We start from the raw sequence: 22,425 nt of genomic DNA on the forward strand, positions 1-22,425 counted from the left end.
GGGCTCTTGATTTAGGGAATTGGATCTGTGCTCCAGTTCCCCGAATTAAACCTGAATGCCTTCCACATCCCCCCCAGGCGCTGTATAATCCTCCGGGTTTAGCGCTTCCCCCTTGATTATAATAATAATCCTTGATGTTGGTGAGGGGCTCTTGATTTAGGGAATTGGATCTGTGCTCCAGTTCCCCGAATTAAGCCTGAATGCCTTCCACATTCCCCCCCCCCAGGCACTGTATAATCCTCCGGGTTTAGCGCTTCCCCCTTGATTATAATAATAATAATGTCCCAGGATGCGATTCACACCAGTCGACTAACACCCTGGTACCCATTATTACTGATGGGTGAACAGGTACAACCGGTATACCTGGAGAGAGTTCCGGGGGTCAACGCTCAAGCGGCCCGGTCTGTGACCAGGCCTCATGGTGGATCAGGGCCTGATCAACCGGTGTAAGGAAACACGCCCAATATTTCCACCCCTTCGCCGGGAATCGAACCCGGACCCTCACCGTGTGAATTTAGTTTAATATTTTTATTATGCACCCCATATCCATCCTGTGGGGGGTAGTCAAAAGATTACAGAGGTACATAATGGGTCCAGGGACTGAGCCCCAAAGTTTTGATGGTCCAACAAGTAACGTAGGTAATGAACTCCAGGTAGATCAGATCACCGTGTGAAGCGAGAGTTTTTGCCAGCAGGTCACGGTTTGTATCAGGCCTGAATTCATCCCATTCTCCAGGAGCTCCATGACCCTTATAGTTTCAGCGCTTCACCGTGGATACCAAAAAATGAAATACGATGATCTCTTTCGACACTTCTAGCAGACATGGTCAGTAAGGTGAAAAATAAACACGGTGTTGTGAATTAACATAATTTATTTCTTTATTAATATAAATTTAACAGTAGCGTAATTGATGTTGATATTGATGGTAGTGTTCAGAGTAGTGTTGGTGTTGGATGATAATGATAATTTAGAAATGTGAAACAGTTTTTTGCATACTGAGATAAACGACAAGCTTCGTTAACTAGGCTGTTACTCGCTATATTAATAACTCGTAAATTTTCTCTCTAGTGTTGCAAAAACTTTAATAATATCATATTCTGGCATTTTAAAGTAAGCGAAAAGTGTGAACAAATAAATATACATTAAAAATTTCTTAGATACAAACCTGAAATATACCAAGTGATAATTCAAAATAATTATACGAGTACAGTATGTGAATTTGTTTCCATTTATGTTTTTAATGTTATAATGAAATCAAATTTTTATAGAATCTTATGCTGTATGACCCTTTGGGTTTAGCGCTTGGTTTTGATTATAATAATCTAGAATCTTGTGTATTAAAATCCTTAGTTTGGTGAAGCTTGTAGTTGGTCATTACCCGCAAGAGTGCAGCAAGTAGTATTTATAATCTGTATATATCTGGTACTATTTTGAATAAAGACTTATCTTGGCTTTAGTAAGTTAAATTCTATTAGCGATAGTTTTGTTTGTCTAAGGAAGGGCGCTATGGAGGTCGTGAGAGAGGCCGCTAAGCTTCACCGCTGCTTTCCTCTTCTTTTTCCTCCTGCTCCTCCTCCAGAGGATCAGGGTTGTCAGACCTGCTGACCCGAGTTCCGATGTCTTCAGGGATCTTGTAAAGGTCCTCGTTGATGTTGTAGTTGTCAGGAGAGCCGGAACAATCTACGTTGAACCACCAGTCGCACACCCTGTCACACAAAAAAGGTTTTTATTTAGTTCATGACCTGCAGCTCACTGGTAGACCTCGAAAGATCAGGTATAGATTCTCGAGTGTGATTAGACGTACTGACAAGTCACCTTACATCTAGTGCTCATGTTAACCTAGCAAGAAATTAGTCCTTGTGTACTTGTGGGTCGCATCCTCGGGAAGGACATCAGTGGAAATAATTCGCAATACTTGGCTTTGTTGGGTTAATAATTCTCCAGGGTTAAATAATACTAAGAATGTCAAAGCCGGGCTCTAGCTCGGGTATAACCGCTATCTAAAATGTAACCCACAAATCAATTAAGAGAACAGGAACAACGGGTATACCCAGACTTGCCCATACATCTCGTCCCACCTTCGAAGTCATCCCGGGTTGTTTCGATTATAAGCCGAACGCTGACATTGAGGTGCGGCTGTTGTCTGCTTGTGTTTACAAAGTTGGTAGAAATAATGAATGAAATAATGTGCTTAATTACTTTTAATTCACACTTTCTTTCACGGAATAGTGAGGCAGATTACAGTATGCATGACTATCATTCTGAATAACCCATACAAATTTAAATCTTTTTTTGTGAATATGATAACGGGATTATACCTATGTCTAAATATGCCTGGAGCAGGTACAATAAGTGTATTTATTGTAGAAATGGTTCCCAACCTCACTTAGGTTAAGCACATTTTTGTGAATATAATAATTGTCATTAACTGCCATAATGCTTTGTCTCTTCCACGAGGGGAGGTGAGGTGAGGTGAGGTGAGGTGAGGTGTTGATTTTAAGCTCATAAAAAATTACAGATCTGATTAACTGGATTTACCCTTGTATTAAACCTTCTTTAAACCTGATTACCTATCAACAATAAGCTAGTGTATGACCCTTACGAGTTTAGTGGTTCTAAACATAGGTCATAGCTCATCACCATTGTAAATTGTTTAGCTGTCATTACTGAGGCTCAGCCCCCTCAGGGAAGGTTCCTTGAGGTTGGTGAGGGGCTCTTGATTTAGGGAATTGGATCTGTGCTCCAGTTCCCCGAATTAAGCCTGAATGCCTTCCCCCCCAGGCGCTGTATAATCCTACGGGTTTAGCGCTTCCCCTTGATTCTAATAATAATGAGGCTCAGCCCCTGGATCCATTATGTGCTTCTGTAGGCACCGTTGTATGACTCTAGTAGGTCTAGCGCTTCTTTTAATTATAATAATAATGTGCTTGTGTAATATTTTGACTCCCACTTAGTGTGGGTATGGAGCATATAATAGACTCATTAATTAACCAAATAACGGTAATAATGATACTGTGTTCAGACTGAGAATGATAAAGGACACAGACTGGTGGAGAAGATACCTGTAGAGCTGGTTGAAGAGTGTCTGGTTGGGGCAGAGGAAGGAGTAGCGTCGCCCCCCCGGTACACACCAGTGCCATACCTGCAGCAGGAGGTGCCAGTCACACATTGTATTACAGTGATGCCAATGAAAGACTGATTCTGACACTCATTTTTCACATCTGACTCACCTGACACTGGGCCTCGGGATCAGCGTAGTATCCTGGGATCTTGTCAGTACAGGTGAAGGTGAGTCCAGGTGGCACCTCAGAGTAGGTGGGGTAGTCTACTCCAGCAGCTCCTACCTGCCGCCGCCCCTGGGGGTGCCATAGTGGGAAGATGAGTTATCATATATAAGGGGAAGAGCTAAACTCTTAGAGGTTATACACCAGCTGGGGTTTGAACCAAGGCACCTTGGTCACCTACTACTGTGGTGATGGTACTGTTTGGTTGGTTGGTTAGGTTTGAAACCTATCTACTACACGAGGGCCATAAAGCTGTATAAACCCACACATCACCGGCAAAATATGTTATAATACCCATACAGCTCTTTGGACCAAGTCATTCTAATTATACTAATTCATCCTAAATTATCCTAATTTATCATAAATGTATGCATATAATAATGCGATAACGGCAGCCATTGTAGAAATATAGAAGAACAGTGGGTACAGAGTAATTAACATGTCTTTCACATACTTGTGAGACGGAAGATCGAGTCGCCATCACTTTTTTACTCTTCTCGTAAATAACTGTAACTGACAAACACCCACTTATCTAACTTAAATATAATGATCATGTTTTATATCCAGTTTAATTCATTACCAACATCTGTCAAATAAACTTCCCGTTTTCTGCGACCATTCCTCAACCGACGGGAAAGTGAAAGTTTATAACCGACCTCGCGTCTTTATGGCGGAAAATAAATTAAAAAAACATCGCTTTTCCTCTCGAAAGTCTCGCATATTACCGCTGTTTATTGACCTTACGTCCATATTGCGCGATTTTCCTTTCGTTCGTCGTATCTGGAAGAGATATATGACAACATGAATGACGTTCTAACGGAACAAGAGCGTTAACTGGCGTCTGGTGTTGAACGCTTGATCGTGATTATGGGAATCACGTTGACCTGAGTTATGGTGATGGTGGGAAGGAGACACCGCGGGGAGGATATGTTGGTGACGGTGGGGAGGATGTGTTGGTGACGGGGAGGGAAGGATGGAGATGGCGGGGAGGGAATGTTGGAGATGGTGGGGAGAGTTGGTGATGGTGGGGAGGGAATGTTGGAGATAGTGTGGGAGAATGTTGGAGATGGTTGGGGAGAATGTTGGAGATGGTGGTGGGGAGAATGTTGGAGATGGTGGGGAGAATGTTGGAGATGGCGGGGAGAATGTTGGAGACAGTGGGGAGTATGTTGGAGATGGTGGGGAGAATGTTGGAGACAGTGGGAGAGAATGTTGGAGATGGTGGGGAGAATGTTGGAGATAGTGGGAAGAATGTTGGAGATGGTGGTGGGGAGAATGTTGGAGATGGTGGGGAGTGAATGTTGGAGATAGTGTGGGAGAATATTGGAGATGGTTGGGAGAATGTTTGTGACAGTGGGAGAGAATGTTGGAGATGGTGGAGGGAGAATGTTGGAGATGGTGGTGGGGAAAATGTTGGAGATGGTGGGGAGGGAATATTCTGAATTGTGGGGAGAAAGAAAACAATAAAAATAAACATTAATAGCACTAATGCTGACATTTTGAAAATAACAATATCTATAAAACTAATGATGATAATAATATTAAGAGGAGGCAGAATAACCCACGCTGATACTGGCACCTGTCTTCATGGATATTTCTTAATTATGAATTACAAAGAACTGACAACTGGGTCTTAGTAATATCTTGTGTCAGCTTGGCGTCAAGGCTGACGTGTCAGCCAGGAGGGTCAAGGGTCAGCTGTCAGCTGAGGTTCAAGGATAAATTATTGTAATGTCCAATTGTTGGAAAGATAAGCACTTGCAGGTAACTTGAAGTCTCTAGCACACACACACACACACACACACACACACACACACACACACACACACACACACACACACACACACACTGTTATTCTATCAGAGTGCAGTGACTGATTGTCTATTTCTCTCCCTCCCTTCCTCTTTTCATCTCTCCCTCCCTCCCCTCATCCCTCCCTTTCTCTCTTCATCACTCCCTTCCTCTCTCCCTTCCTCTCTCCCTCCCTCCCTTCCTCTCTTCATCCCTCCTTCCATTCGTCTCCCCATCCCTCCCTTCGTCTCTCCCTCCTTCCCTTCCTTTCTCTATCTCTCCCTTCTCTCAATTCCCCCCTCTCTCCATCCTTCCCTTCCTCTCTCTATCCCCCCTTCCTCTCTTTATCCCTCTCTTCCTTCTCCCCGTTTACTCAGTCAGGTTTATCCAGTCATTAGCATGCAATGACTGCTCGACCCTTGGTATGCACACACACGTACTTATACGCACGTTCATCAGTCAAATATATTGCCCAAGTACCCAAGTACAGATATGCACATTCATCAGAGGTTATGCTTTTGTTTGCACGTACTTACATATCCAAAATTTCACGAGACTTGAAGGGTATATTCTTGAGCACCTGTATATACGTACAAATATACACGTGCAGCTTTTCTGCACGTGTATTTTTGCACTAACACGTAGTTAATATATATATACATGTATAATATATTATATATATATATATATATATATATATATATATATATATATATATATATATATATATATATATATATATATATATATATATATATACATAAACTAGAGCCAAAGGTTATGCCTTCATATTCATACATACATATATATATATATATATATATATATATATATATATATATATATATATATATATATATATATATATATATATATATATATATATATATATATATATATATATATATATATATACGTCCCAGGATCAAAGCTTGTGTACTAACTCACAACATCACATATACGCAGGTTGGCGGGATCAGAGGTTATGCAGCAGTACACAATATAGCAAGTTGTCTCCGGAAGCTTGCCACTTCCGTCTCGCCACACTTAAGAGACTCCTCCCCGCCAAGAAGTAATGTAAAAGTCTTCCCGCTTTCCTAACTAATAGTGATGTATGCATCCTCGTTGCACTTTCTCTTGCTCCTTGAGCTGTCATTTATCATATCTTCAATTAGTCTGCATCATTTTTCTTTTATTTACTATGGCCAGATTCTGCCTGCCGATGACTGAGTTGGGCTTTTCCGAACTTTAATTACAAAATAACGTAAAGATCAATATAATTTATCTAATGTAACTAAACCCTTTTATTATTTAGTTCTCGTTGAAGAAATCTGAATAATACACATTAAATATTCGCCGCTCATAACACTCAAGTTAACTTATAACTCTGAGCTTAACTGTGATTATCCTTATTGAAGGCTTCTGACTCACATAATAACTATAACAACATGCTCACTGGAGAATAAAAGTATAGATACTCAAAAATCAGAGAAAAACAAACTGATGTACAATTTATATAGATGTTAGAACATGGGTGAATTTCTGCTTTCACGACTGTTGTAGGCGATAGACTTTAAACCAGAGTAACAAAATGAAAATTTCAGCCTGTAAGAGTTCAGGTGCCCAGAGCTGAACAAGATTTGCATATTTTCCACACAAGAGTCTATTATTCTACTCTCCAGGAGACGGGTGTCTTTATATCCATCATCATTATATATGAGGGAATGTATTCATCTAGTATCATCAAGACAATCATGATGGTGAAACAGAGTCTTCATACTTCCACCAACTGTCTCACACTTCCTTTACAACCTCTAACTTTCTCTCAATAAACATCCCTTATTTATTTACCATATTTACACACACACACACACACACACACACACACACACACACACACACACACACACACACACACACACACACACACACAGCGCAGGGATAACAGGGAAGGCACTACAATGGATCAGGGAATACTTGTCAGGAAGACAGCAGCGAGTCATGGTACGTGGCGAGGTGTCAGAGTGGGCACCTGTGACCAGCGGGGTCCCACAGGGGTCAGTCCTAGGACCAGTGCTGTTTCTGGTATTTGTGAACGACATGACGGAAGGAATAAACTCCGAGGTGTCCCTACTTGCAGATGACGTGAAGTTGATGAGAAGAATTCATTCGATCGAAGACCAGGCAGAATTATAAAGGGATCTGGACAGGCTGCAGACCTGGTCCAACAATTGGCTCCTGGAGTTCAATCCCACCAAGTGCAAAGTCATGAAGATTGGGGAAGGGCAAAGAAGACCGCAGACGCAGTACAGTCTAGGGGGCCAGAGACTACAAACCTCACTCAAGGAAAAAGATCTTGTGGTGAGTATAACACCAGGCACATGTGAAGCGCACATCAACCAAATAACTGCTGCAGCATATGGGCGCCTAGCAAACCTCAGAACAGCATTCCGACATCTTAATAAGGAGTCGTTCAGGACCCTGTACACCGTGTACGTTAGGCCCATATTGGAGTATGCGGCACCAGTTTGGAACCCACACCTAGCCAAGCACGTGAAGAAACTGGAGAAAGTGCAAAGGTTTGCAACAAGACTAGTCCCAGAGCTAAGAGGTATGTCCTACGAGGAGAGGTTAAGGGAAATCAACCTGACGACACTGGAGGACAGGAGAGATAGGGGGGGGGGACATGATAACGACATACAAAATACTGAGAGGAATTGACATGGTGGACAAAGACAGGATGTTCCAGAGATTGGACACAGTAACAAGGGGACACAGTTGGAAGTTGAAGAAACAGATGAATCACAGGGATGTTAGGAAGTATTTCTTCAGCCACAGAGTAGTCAGGAAGTGGAATAGTTTGGGAAGCGATGTAGTAGAGGCAGGATCTATACATAGTTTTAAGCAGAGGTATGATAAAGCTCACAGTTCAGGGAGAGTGACCTAGTAGCGACCAGTGAAGAGGCGGAGCCAGGAGCTCGGACTCTACCCCTGCAACCTCAACTAGGTGAGTACAACTAGGTGAGTACACACACACACACACACACACACACACACACACACACACACACACACACACACACACACACACACACACACACACACACACACACACACACACATACACACACACATACACACACACATACACACACACACACACACACACACACACACACACACACACACACACACACACACACACACACACACACACACACACACACATATATATATATATATATATATATATATATATATATATATATATATATATATATATGTATTATTGCAAACGCGAACAAGTGGTATTTAATCAATAACAAACTGCAGTTAGCCGGGGGATTAAACCCATGTTGTTTTAGCACGCTTCGTGGGAGGAGTTTCAGTTTAATATGTTTATTATGTACCCCATACCCATCCTGTGGGTGGTAGTCACCCCATACCCATCCTGTGGGTGGTAGTCACCCCATACCCATCCTGTGGGTGGTAGTCACCCCATACCGATCCTGTGGGTGGTAGTCACCCCATACCCATCCTGTTGGCGGTAGTCACCCCATACCCATCCTGTGGGTGGTAGTCACCCCATACCCATCCTGTGGGTGGTAGTCACCCCATACCCATCCTGTGGGCGGTATTCACCCCTTACCCATCCTGTGGGTGGTAGTCACCCCATACCCATCCTGTGGGCGGTAGTCACCCCATACCCATCCTGTGGGCGGTAGTCATCCCATACCCATCCTGTGGGTGGTAGTCATCCCATACCCATCCTGTGGGTGGTAGTCACCCCATACCCATTCTGTGGGCGGTAGTCACCCCATACCCATCCTGTGGGTGGTAGTCACCCCATACCCATCCTGTGGGTGGTAGTCACCCCATACCCATCCTGTGGGTGGTAGTCACCCCATACCGATCCTGTGGGTGGTAGTCACCCCATACCCATCCTGTTGGCGGTAGTCACCCCATACCCATCCTGTGGGTGGTAGTCACCCCATACCCATCCTGTGGGTGGTAGTCACCCCATACCCATCCTGTGGGCGGTATTCACCCCTTACCCATCCTGTGGGTGGTAGTCACCCCATACCCATCCTGTGGGCGGTAGTCACCCCATACCCATCCTGTGGGCGGTAGTCATCCCATACCCATCCTGTGGGTGGTAGTCATCCCATACCCATCCTGTGGGTGGTAGTCACCCCATACCCATTCTGTGGGCGGTAGTCACCCCATACCCATCCTGTGGGTGGTAGTCCTCCCATACCCATCCTGTGGGTGGTAGTCACCCCATACCCATCCTGTGGGTGGTAGTCACCCCATACCCATCCTGTGGGCGGTAGTCAAAAGATTACAAAGGTACATAATGGGTCCAGGGACCGGGCCCCAAAGTTATGATAGATGAACTAGTTACAAAGGTAATGAACTCCAGGCAGATCTGGTCACAATCATGGCAAGTTACAGAGGTAATGAATCATCTACACTCCTATACATGGTTACAGTCATGAGCAAATTACAAAGCAATGAGCCACTGACACGTCCACACCTGGTCACAATTGTAATAATTATAAATACAAATATTAAGTGTGTCATACACTCACACGAGCGCGAGCGCGCACGGGGCCAGGAGCTTGGAATCGACCCCTGTAACTTCAACTAGGTGAGTACACACACGCACACCTCCTAATTTCCACACTCCGAATTTTCTGCATAATATTTACACCACACATTGCCCTTAGACAGGACATCTCCACTGCCTCCAACCGCCTCCTCGCTGCTGCATTTACAACCCAAGCTTCTCACCCATATAAGAGTGTTGGTACTACTATACTTTCATATATTCCCTTCTTTGCCTCCATAGATAAAGTTTTTTGCCTCCACATGTACCTCAACGCACCACTCGCCTTTTTTCCTTCATCAATTCTATGGTTAACCTCATCCTTCATAAACCCATCCGCTGACACGTCAACTCCCAAATATCTTAAAACCTTCACTTCTTCCATACTCCTCCTCCCCAATTTGATATCCAATTTTTCTTTATCTAAATCATTTGATACCCTTATCACCTTACTCTTTTCTATGTTCGCTTTCAACTTTCTACCTTTACACAATGTATGTATATATATATATATATATATATATATATATATATATATATATATATATATATATATATATATATATATATATATATATATATATGCAAAACAACCACTGTGAAAGAATAGAGAAATTCCAAGCGCTTTCGTGACTACTCACATTATCATAGTTCCTTGATAATGTGAGTAGTCACGAAAGCGCTTGGAATTTCTCTATTCTTTCAGAGTGGTTGTTTTGCATATTCTGAAATCACCTGTTTACTGTGATCTTATTGCATATATATATATATATATATATATATATATATATATATATATATATATATATATATATATATATATATATATATATATATATATATATATATTGGCTGCTGTCGGTTTGTGAATTTAGTAGTAGTAGAAGAAATAAAAGTAATATAATAATAATAATAATAATAATAATAACAATGGTGAGATGAGGTGTGAGACAGTGCAAGACTGTCATCCCCGGTCACATAACTAATGAGACAGGCTCCTCCTCCTCTCTACAAATGGCGTCACTTTTCTAAATGATCTTTTGTGTTGAAGAGGTTAATTCCGGGTGGCGTTATGGCGTGGGATCCTCCGCTTAACACACACTCAAGGTAAATCTAACCCTTTATCATATATCCGGGTCATATATCACACGTCACAGCTTGCCAATTGCATGATTACCTACTTATGATGATCCATTTCTGGTTATTTATTTGTGAGCGACTATTCGTGATTATCTATTTATCATTAACTGTGTTTAATCTATTATACAGAATGCGAAAAATTTCCTTGGCTGTTGCACTTCCTGCCTCTGTAGTTACTTTGGACTCATTAATTGGTGTAATATAACCCCAGCACCTCCTGGGCAAGTTAGTTCATTATTTACATGGAACGCGTTCATTATTTTTTTTTTTTTTTTGGTGAGGCAACAAGAATGGATAGACGGGAAGAAAGGGGAAAGAAAGTCTAAGTGGCCGGTCCACTTTTGGTGAGTTCTACGGGAGTGACAGCTATCGCACAGCGGCGAGTCTTCGTGGGGTCCTTGATTGACGTCCTTGAATGTTAATTTGACAACACCATGTTAATTGTCAGAGTTACAATACATCTTAAACACAGACAACTACAACACGCAAACAACGCAACAATGTATGACTTAATTAAAGATATCGCCACCCTTTCTGCACACCAAACAAAAGTTACATTGGATCGCTGAATTAGCGGAAAGTTACGTCTACCGGTGCCTCTGAATGTTGACAAACGTTGTGGCTGTCACAGATATATATTTCAGTGGATAACATTATTCGGGTAAATTACAAATTTACTTAGAAATGGTTTGTATATCTCTATTGAACGTGTGCAGCATAGTATTATTAACTTCCATTAGTTAGATACATGCAACAACAATAATAAATATGTTAATTTATTTCCACCTGGGTGAGTACACGGATTAGTTGAGTGTTTTAATGGTTCCTCGAGGATTATCTCAGCTGAATTCTCTACCAGCTCGCTGACTGAAAAACAAATTATATTCATAAAAAAATACTGAGTGAATAAACTGAATACACCTCTGTATTTATTTACTGTGAAATGTATACAACTCTGTGTATATACACACTGAAAGATGTGTACGCCTTGCTGTGTATATACAGCTAAGAGACATAAGCCACTCGGGGCCAGGAGCTGTGAATCGACCCCTTCAACCTCAACTAGGTGAGTACAGAGATATACACCTCTCGTTGTATGCACGATGAGTTATTGAGTTATGCAAATTCTCAGATAGGTGAGGTTAAGGTACTTTAAATGATGTAGATTTAGCGAGGTCATGTCACTTGATTAGTTAATACATTTTGGTGAAGGCTGAGTTACGAAGACGGTGCACTGGGACTTTAACAGTGAGAAGAGACTGAAACAATAAAAGTTCTGAAAAATGAAAGGAATGGACCTGAAATAAAAAAAAAGAGAAAAGAACGAAGGGAAAGAAATCGGGAAATATAGAAATTAAAAAAAAAAAAGGCTGAGAATTGAGACGAGATGTAGGAAAGATGAAGGAATTAGAAAGAGGAGTGGAAAGTAATTAGGACTCACCCTAGAGGAGGCGGCGACGATGAGGGTGGTGGAGGCGGCCAGGGCTAGCAGGGACCCTACAGCTGACACACGAAACACCATCCTGGGGAGGCAGGGGCAGCTGAGGTCAGATTGTGGAGCTCGGAGTAGGGCAGCTAAGCTCAGGTTCTAGAGCTCGGGGCAGGACAGCTGAGGTCAGGAACTCGGGCGCAGAGGCAGCTGAGGTCAAAAGAAGCACGTGGAAGAGGTAATTCAGGGCAGGAAGAAGAAGAGGGGGAGGAGGAGGAGGAGGAGGAGGAAGAGAAGGTCGTGTCAGTTCAGGCCAGGAAAAGAACGTGTCACTTCAAGTCAAGAGGATGAGAAGAGAGCTTGACGGTTGAATTCACGTGTAGAGCCAAGATTAGGTGGGTTTAGGAGAAGAGCTGGGGTCAATCCAGGTCAAGAGGAAGCCCAGTATCACGTCATGTCATAAGTTGAGCCTGAGTCACGTCAGGAATAGGAACAGCAATCAACTAAGATTCGGAGGGCCATGGGCAGCTCAAGTCACAAGGATTTAGAAGAACTCAGGTCAACAGCAGGGTTAATGTAATCCCAGATCAGGGCTTTAAGAGTGAAGAATAATGTCTTTGAAGCTAAATAATATATTGCACGGAGAAAAGGCAAAGAATGTGAATAAAAACAACGAGTAAGAGTGAAAGTAGAGGCGCAAAGGATGAAAAGAGAAGACAGGGTGGGAACCAGGCCAGGGTAGAGGAAGAACAGTTTATGAACATAGGGAACGAAGTGATCAGAGGGGGATGAGAGAGAACTGAGATAAAAACTCTTGTGATCAGAAGAGAAGATTGGAGGGAATTAGAGTAACAACTCTTGTGATCAAAGGAGAAATTTTGATCAATTTTTATATTCAGAAGAAAATGAGAGTATTTGGATAACTCGTGTGGTCAGAAATAATAATAGATAATTAATCTGAGAAGGAGATAAGGGAGAATCAGGATGATAACTCTTGCAAAACTTATAATATGTGTCATTCTTGGGAAAATAAAAGAGAGGAGGACAAACTACCTTAGGAATAGAGAAAATGGAAGGTCAGGCTAGAGTGTTAAGGAAGCCTCGTGGATGAACCAAGTGTGCAACAATTTTTCCCGTATGATAAAGGGAGAAATGCTGTTCTGTAGAGAGACGGTGTTCTCTACATCAGTGGATGCGAAATATATTTATAGTTGCAGCACATATTTATATTATGCACAAATACCCGTATATAAGAGAATGAAATTTACGACGACGATTCGGTCCGACTTGGACCATTAACTATATTATTATTATTATTATTATTATTATTATTATTATTATTATTATTATTATTATTATTATTATTATTATTATTTCATAATTCCAAGTAGCACCCGAATGAGCAAATACACATATTCAGCCTAATAACAACGTAACATTTATTCGCAACTCATTCTCTCCTCTGAGATCTAAAACTCTAGGGTCGTATCTACCATTTTTTCAAGTCAGTAGATTGAGGCGCGGGGTGTATATGGAGGAAGGTTGTTTTCCTGGAGTGACTAGTAGACAAAAACGTATGATGTCACCGTGGTTGCTTAACGTGTTTATAAACGACAAGACTGTAAGAGAAGTGAATGCTTGGAATGTTAGGTGTGGTTTTGAAATATAGTGTATCTGATATAAAGTAGTCGTTGTTTGCCGATGACACGGTCCTGTTGGTATGTGCTGAGATGCTGCATCAGGTGGTGAGTTTAAAAAAGTGTGATTAACAAAGAGGCTGAAAGTGAATGTATAGGAGAGCAAAGTAATGGGAAGGATAAACACGGGAAATGAAAAAACTGGAGGAAGTGAATGTTGGTAGATGCTTGGGAGTGGAGGAAATTAATGTTATTAAATTTAGATACTGGGGCGTGAAGGAAGTGAATGTTGACGGATGCTTGAAGGTGGAAGAAGTGAATGTTGGTAGATGCCTGGAAGTGGAGGAAGCGTTTGCTTGTAGTTACTAGGAAGTGGAGGTATTAACAAATGGATCAATGAAGATTGAAGTGAATCAGAGAGTAGGCAGCTCGCGAAATCGTAATAAACAGTTGCAAACAACTCACGGAATGGGTGAAATTCGAACCAATAGGAAGCCAGTCCTAAAAATTAGCAGGCCAGGGTTCTAACTGGTACACCATGCTGGCCTAATAAGAACCGTCCAGCAATGTATATTTCCATACACTTGACAGGTTAGCATGGGACACCATTGTGACTACAGATATACCTAGTTGAATGAATTCTATTTGGTGACTAAAAAGAATATTGCAGGAATGTTAATAATAATAATAATAATAATAATAATAATAATAATAATAATAATAATAATAATAATAATAATAATAATAATAATAATAATAATAATAATAATAATAATTTTTATTTCTACAAGCACATGATACAACTGATACAGACCTAACTGACATCATTCACATACTATATAGAAAGCTCCTTGGTTGTACAGAGCATTTTGGCAATTTAGGTTAATCTTGTCCCCAGCGATGCGACTCACAACAGTAGTCTAACACTCAAGTATCAACTTACTGCTGGTGAACTTGACCAGCAACCATAAGGAAACATGCCCAACGTTTCACTTGTGATGGGCATCGACTCCAGACTCGTCAGTGTTTGAACTGAGGACGCTACCAACCAAACCGTAAGCCTCCACTACAAAAAAAAAAAATGTGATGGCATGATTTTAATAGGCAAACAGCTCGAAGAAGGGTTTATAAGATGGTTTGGTCATGTAGGAATAATGAACCAAGCTAAGTCAAATATTGCAAGTAGAAGTATAAATCTCAGGTGGATGGAAGGAGTTATAGGGAATGTCAGAGAAAGAGTTGTGATGTAAGGGATTAATTACTCTACTTGCGCGTGTGAATGTGTTACATCGGCGTTAGTGGAAGCAAGTGGTCTTTGAGACTAGACGTGCTGTTGGAGTGTGAGCAAGTGAAGAAGAACTTGAAAGAAACCAGTTAGCCAGACTTCAGTATTGGATATAAGAAATATAACGACTGCACTTTACAAGTCGGCTGGGGATGTTATTCACAGAGTTATCACTGGAGTATTATGTTCGTGTACTGATGGGACTGCAGCCGCTGAGTGAGGACGAATGCAATATTTAATCACCCAGCCTTAGAAGGAAACAGCCGATACGCTGAAAATATTTCCATTGAATATTCAAGATTAATATCCTGGTACATTATTATAAACGCTTGCTTAAAAGCTGTTTAGAATAAGAAATTAAAAATAATTATTTATATATGTAATCTATCAACAATTAATCCCATTAACGTAACTTTTAATGCTAATAATTATTAAATTTAAACTTTCTTTAAAAGCTGACTAACATGGACGCTGGGGAAGAGGCACAACAATTTAATATAAATTTCCCATCACACAAATTCCTTATGTTTGTTTGGGTTTGACTCTAATTGTAAATAAAACTGCGGCAGTGAAAACTGTGAGAACCTGGAGAGGGAGACTAGAGGAGAAAGAGAATGTTATACTGGTGGAGTTGTGAACCTGTCAGTTGTGAGGCGAACCTGGTACCACTGTCCTGCCAGCTACCACTGTCCTGCCAGCTACCACTGACCTGCCAGCTATCACTGTCCTGCCAGCTACCACTGACCTGCCAGCTACCACTGTCCTGCCAGCTATCACTGACCTGCCAGCTACCACTGACCTGCCAGCTACCACTGACCTGCCAGCTACCACTGTCCTGCCAGCTACCACTGACCTGCCAGCTATCACTGTCCTGCCAGCTACCACTGACCTGCCAGCTACCACTGTCCTGCCAGCTACCACTGACCTGCCAGCTACCACTGACCTGCCAGCTACCACTGACCTGCCAGCTACCACTGTCCTGCCAGCTACCACTGTCCTGCCAGCTACCACTGACCTGCCAGCTATCACTGACCTGCCAGCTACCACTGACCTGCCAGCTATCACTGACCTGCCAGCTACCACTGTCCTGCCAGCTACCACTGACCTGCCAGCTATCGCTGACCTGCCAGCCACCACTGACCTACCAACTACCACTGACCTGCCAGTCATCACTGACCTGCCAGCCACCACTGACCTGCCAGCCACCACTGACCTGCCAGTTACCATTACCTGCCAGCTACCATTGACCTGCCAAACTAGCATTGACCTACCTGGACCTGGAGCCTACCTGAAGAGTGTTCTGAGGGTCAACGCTCCCACGGCCCGATTCCAGACCAGGCCTCCCGGTGGATGACTTGATTAACCAGGCTTTTGCTGCTAACCACACGCAGGCCATCGTATACAACACAGCCCGGCAAGTCAGGAACGTATCCAGTTCCATCTTGAAGACAACCAGGAGCCTCTTGATAATTCCCCCTTATATATGAATTATGTATGAAGGGGCGGGGGGTGCTGAAAAGTCTTGGTGGTCATTTCACTCCTACTTTACATTGGGAGGAATCGGGTATTTTGCACTTCTTTGCTAAGCCTCTTGCTTTCACTGGGAATGATTTGTGTGTGTAGATTTGGGATCAGCCCCTCAACAATTTTCCACCTGTAGATTATGATGTATCTGTCTCGCCTAGGTTCCAAGGAGTACAGTTCTAGGCACTTCATTCCCAGTAATTTAGGTTAAGGTATGCGTCAGTGAAGTCCTCTATATATTTTTCAGATTTGCCTGCTTTAAAATGGGCTGTAAGAGTTCAACAGTATTCCAGTCTAGAGAGAACAAGTACTCAGAACTGTCATTAACTTGGCATCTCTCGTTTTGAAGGTTCTGGTTATCTACCTCATCATTTCCCTCACGGCTGTGATAATTACATTATTGTGAGTCTTGAAAGTGAGATCTTCAGACATCATTACTCGTAAGTCCTTCACGTTAGTTTTTCACTCAACTGAATGGTTTGAATACTTTATACTCCAGTTTTAATTTTCTATTTTTTTCCGTAGCGAAGTAACTGACATTTGTCTTTATCGAACATCACATTGTTTTCTGTAGCTTATAAAAGACTATGTTTATATTAGTTTGGAAGTTCGTTGTAGGATGTCACTCACATGCACATTCTAGTATCAACAAAGGACGATCCAGTGCTATGATTTGTTTTTACTTTTATTGGATATTACGGTGAGAGAACTGGGGAGAAAACTGTTTTCTTTGGGGAACAGTGGCCCGTGGCCTGGTGGCAAAAGCTTTCACTTCACACAGTCATTTTCCGGGTTCGATTCCCGGCAAGGGAGAAAACATTGGGCGTGTTTCCTTACACCTGTTGTCTATGTTCACCCACTAGTAAAATGGGTACCTGGGTTGTTAGTAGACTGGTGTGGGTCGCATCCTGGGACAAAATTGGCCTAATTTGCCCGAAATGCTCTGCATAACAAGCGACTTTCTATATAGTAGTATGTCAGTGATGTCAGCTAGGACTGTATACCTTGTACATGTACTTGTAGTAAAAAAGATATTATATGTATTATTATAGCAGCCTCTGATTTTACTTTTTGCTTTCTGTTTGCTAAAAAATTAAAAATCCCACTGCCTTTCTTCTAGATATTCTTTATGCACGTATTTTGTGATATTACACTATGATCGTACTTACCGAAGGCTTTTGTAAAGTATGTGTACACTATATCTGCATTCTGGTTATCTTACAGTGTTGTAGATGAATGGTTCAGAGAACCGACACGTTCATAAATTAGACACATTTGCAACTCTTGGGTATCTTTATTGAGGAAACGTTTCGCCACACAGTGGCTTCATCAGTCCATACAAAGGAGAATCTTGAAGAACAGGAGGAGAATGAGGTAATCAGTCCCTCAACCTTGAGTCGATGTGGTCAGTCCATCAATCTTGAATAGAATACGGCATATATGCGGAGAAGGAGCTTATATACCGTAGGCAGGAGAGGTGCAGCAGTCGTAGATGGTGTCACATTTGAACAATGTGGAAGCAGGTCGTGCCCAAGGGTTAGGCAAGCGAAGAATTCCTAAGTATTAAGGCTTCAGTACTTAGCTCATGTCTTTGTTGTCATCAATGTAAGTCTCATCTTTAAGCAAGAGGCCAGTTCTGCAAGCTATTACTGACTTGACCGTTACTACTGACCTGCCAGCTACCAGTGACTTGACCGTTACTACTGACCTGCCAGCTACCAGTGACTTGACCGTTACTACTGACCTGCCAGCTACCAGTGACTTGACCGTTACTACTGACCTGCCAGCTACCAGTGACTTGACCGTTACTACTGACCTGCCAGCTACCAGTGACTTGACCGTTACTACTGACCTGCCAGCTACCAGTGACTTGACCGTTACTACTGACCTGCCAGCTACCAGTGACTTGACCGTTACTACTGACCTGCCAGCTACCAGTGACTTGACCGTTACTACTGACCTGCCAGCTACCAGTGACTTGACCGTTACTACTGACCTGCCAGCTACCAGTGACTTGACCGTTACTACTGACCTGCCAGCTACCAGTGACTTGACCGTTACTACTGACCTGCCAGCTACCAGTGACTTGACCGTTACTACTGACCTGCCAGCTACCAGTGACTTGACCGTTACTACTGACCTGCCAGCTACCAGTGACTTGACCGTTACTACTGACCTGCCAGCTACCAGTGACTTGACCGTTACTACTGACCTGCCAGCTACCAGTGACTTGACAGTTACTACTGACCTGCCAGCTACCAGTGACTTGACAGTTAGTACTGACCTGGCAGCTACCAGTGACTTGACAGTTACTACTGACCTGCCAGCTACCAGTGGCTTGACAGTTAATACTGACCTGCCAGCTACCAGTGACTTGACAGTTACTACTGACCTGCCAGCTACCAGTGACTTGACAGTTACTACTGACCTGCCAGCTACTACTGACCTGTCAGCCACTACTGACCTGTCAGCAACCATTGATCAACGAGTTTAATATTTTTATTAATGGCAGGGATAGAGAGAGAAATACACAAATAACCCGCACATAGAAGAGATGAGCTTACCACGACGTTTCGGTCCGACTTGAACCATTTACAAAGTCACGGCACTGTGCCTTCTTTTGTTATTTATAGAGAGAGAAATGGTGGTGGATGGTCGGGGAGTAGTGGAGGGGTAGGGGCAAGTAGTGGAGGGGTGGGGGCAAATAGTGGAGGGGTGGGGGCAAGTAGTGGAGGGGTAGGGGCGAGTAGTGGAGGGGTGGGGGCAAGTAGTGGAGGGATAGGGGCAAGTAGTGGAGGGGTAGGGGCGAGTAGTGGATGGGTAGGGACAAGTAGTGGAGGGGCAGGGGGAAGTAGTGGAGGGGTGGGGCAAGTAGTGGAGGGGCAGGGGCAAGTAGTGGAGGGGCAGGGGCAAGTAGTGGAGGGGTAGGGACAAGTAGTGGAAGGGTGGGGGCAAGTAGTGGAGGGGCAGGGGCAAGTAGTGGAGGGGCGGGGGCAAGTAATGGAGGGGTAGGGGCAAGTAGTGGAGGAGTAGGGGCAAGTAATGGAGGGGAAAGGGCAAGTAGTGGAGGGGTGGGGGCAAGTAGTGGAGGGGTGGGAGCAAGTAGTGGAGGGGTGGGGGCAAGTAGTGGAGGGGTAGGGGCAAGTAGTGGAGGGGCAGGGGAAAGTAGTGGAGGGGTTGGGGCAAGTAGTGGAGGGGCAGGGGCAAGTAGTGGAGGGGTAGGGGCAAGTAGTGGAGGGGCAGGGGAAAGTAGTGGAGGGTGGGGGCAAGTAGTGGAGGGGTGGGAGCAAGTAGTGGCGGGTTGGGGGCAAGTAGTGGAGGGGTAGGGGCAAGTAGTGGAGGGGCAGGGGCAAGTAGTGGAGGGGCAGGGGCAAGTAGTGGAGGGGGAGGGGAAAGTAGTGGAGGGGCAGGGGAAAGTAGTGGAGGGGTAGGGGCAAGTAGTGGAGGGGTGGGGGCAAGTAGTGGAGGGGCAGGGGCAAGTAGTGGAGGGGAAGGGCCAAGTAGTGGAGGGGAAGGGGCAAGTAGTGGAGGGGTAGGGGCGAGTAGTGGAGGGGCTGGGGAAAGTAGTGGAGGGGCAGGGGCAAGTAGTGGAGGGGCAGGGGCAAGTAGTGGAGGGGTAGGGGCAAGTAGTGGAGGGGCAGGGGCAAGTAGTGGAGGGGCAGGGGCAAGTAGTGGAGGGGCAGGGGCAAGTAGTGGAGGGGCAGGGGCAAGTAGTGGAGGGGCAGGAGCAAGTAGTGGAGGGGCAGGGGCAAGTAGTGGAGGGGCAGGGGCAAGTAGTGGAGGGGCATGGGCAAGTAGTGGAGGGGCAGGGGCAAGTAGTGGAGGGGCAGGGGCAAGTAGTGGAGGGGCAGGGGCAAGTCGTGGAGGGGCAGGGGCAAGTAGTGGAGGGGCAGGGGTGTGTTGGACGTGGTGGTGGGGCAGGAGCAAGGTTGGTTACCTGAAGGATATGTTCGGGGGTCAACGCTCTTGGTGCTCTGTCCCAGACCAGGCCTCCTGGTGGATGAAGGCCTGACCAACCTGTCTGTTACTGCTGGCTGCACGCCTGTCTACTACACGAAAGCCATTATGGCTGCATGTCACCTGCTCACCAGTCAAAAATACTTGACTGTATATGCAATAGACATTCACCTCTCGGTGTATATATTATTTGTAACTATAAAACAGCTTACCTTCGGAGGTACAAGAGGTATGGACCAGCGGGAAGAACTACACTGTGTCTTCCATTGTTGGCTTATATATATCCGCCCAACCTCCCTCCATCCCTCCCTCCCTCCCTCCCGTCCATCCCACTCCCTCACTTCCCACTCCATCTTTCCCTTCCCACTCTCTCCTCTCTAACTCTCACTCGTTGGTTAGAGCACCGGGCTCACACCCCAAGAAGACGTGGGGTCGGACCTCACTAGGCACAGGTACACATATATACAATTATCATAAATAATGTAAATTACCAAGGATAATTCCCAGCAAAAAAGTCAATGAGTTTATTTCCAATGGCAGGATGTACGTTGTTACCTGTAGATGTAAGGATAAGTCTTACCTAGTAGCAAGCAGATACCTGGGTATTGGTCGACTGTTGTATGTAGCATCCTTTTACTGTTTGTATTTTTACAAGTACATGTACAAGGTATACCGTCCTAGCTGACATCAGTGATATACTACTATATAGACAGCCGCTTGTTATGCTGATCATTTCGGGCAAATTAGGTCAGTTTTCTCCCCAGGATGCGACCCACACCAGTCGACTAATACTCAGGTACCCATTTTACTGATAGGTGAACACTGGACAGCAGGTGTCTTAGGAAACACGTCCTAATGTTTTCACCTGTACAGGAGATCGACCCCGGACCTCAGTGTGTGAGCTAATTACCTTTAAACTTCTCATTTTCCACCATTCATCTCTGTACCGAACTGAGGAAGCAACTTACTGGCGCAACCTAACCACAGTCAACACTCCTAAATATTGCAGAAGTTTCGTACATCATCATCAGCAGCCCACTATACACTCTCAGGTCATTAACAAGCCGCTATACACTCTCAGGTCATTAACAAGCCACTATACACTCTCAGGTCATTAACAAGCCACTATACACTCTCAGGTCATGAACAAGCTGCTATACACTCTAAGGTCATTAACAAGCCACTATACACTCTCAGGTCATCAACAAGCCGCTATACACTCTCAGGTCATTAACAAGCCACTATACACTCTCAGGTCATTAACAAGCCACTATACACTCTCAGGTCATTAACAAGCTGCTATACACTCTCAGGTCATTAACAAGCCGCTATACACTCTCAGGTCATTAACAAGCCACTATACACTCTCAGGTGATTAACAAGCCGCTATACACTCTCAGGTCATTAACAAGCCGCTATACACTCTCAGGTCATTAACAAGCCGCTATACACTCTCAGGTCATTAACAAGCCGCTATACACTCTCAGGTCATTAACAAGCCGCTATACACTCTCAGGTCATTAACAAGCCGCTATACACTCTCAGGTCATTAACAAGCCACTATACACCTCAGGACATTAACAAGCCACTATACACTCTCAGGTCATTAACAAGCCGCTATACACTCTCAGGTCATTAACAAGCCGCTATACACTCTCAGGTCATTAACAAGCCACTATACACTCTCAGGTCATTAACAAGCCACTATACACTCTCAGGTCATTAACAAGCCGCTATACACTCTCAGGTCATTAACAAGCCGCTATAC

The 22,425-nt window shown here is 43.8% G+C and overlaps 1 protein-coding gene across 2 annotated transcripts; it reads right to left on the reverse strand.

Moving 5' to 3' along the window:
- Positions 1–836: 836 nt before the first annotated feature.
- LOC138853221 (U-scoloptoxin(01)-Er1a-like) lies at positions 837–20,922 on the reverse strand. Of its 2 annotated transcripts, none has more exons than XM_070088734.1 (5): positions 20,870–20,904; positions 12,267–12,348; positions 3,232–3,357; positions 3,064–3,143; positions 837–1,707 (listed from the first exon to the last, which is right to left on the reverse strand). In XM_070088734.1, exons 2-5 carry the CDS (start codon positions 12,345–12,347, stop codon positions 1,530–1,532), a joined length of 465 nt encoding a protein of 154 aa, XP_069944835.1. In that variant the 5' UTR covers position 12,348; positions 20,870–20,904; the 3' UTR covers positions 837–1,529. The 2 variants fall into 2 exon arrangements, with proteins under 2 accessions (XP_069944835.1, XP_069944834.1); XM_070088733.1 differs by having other exon boundaries at positions 838–1,707; positions 12,267–12,464; positions 20,870–20,922.
- Positions 20,923–22,425: the final 1,503 nt, after the last annotated feature.

Source organism: Cherax quadricarinatus, chromosome 26 (assembly GCF_038502225.1).
Source record: "Cherax quadricarinatus isolate ZL_2023a chromosome 26, ASM3850222v1, whole genome shotgun sequence".
NCBI lineage: Eukaryota > Metazoa > Arthropoda > Malacostraca > Decapoda > Parastacidae > Cherax > Cherax quadricarinatus.

Coding starts and splice junctions, on each gene's coding strand:
- LOC138853221 (XM_070088734.1), bottom strand. CDS start 12,347: ATGGTGTTTCGTGTGTCAGCTGTAGGGTCCCTGCTAGCCCTGGCCGCC. Junction 3,358..12,266: donor TCGTCGCCGCCTCCTCTAGG/GTGAGTCCTAAT, acceptor TGGCACCCCCAG/GGGCGGCGGCAGGTAGGAGC. Junction 1,708..3,063: donor CTCTTCAACCAGCTCTACAG/GTATCTTCTCCA, acceptor TTTGTGTGACAG/GGTGTGCGACTGGTGGTTCA.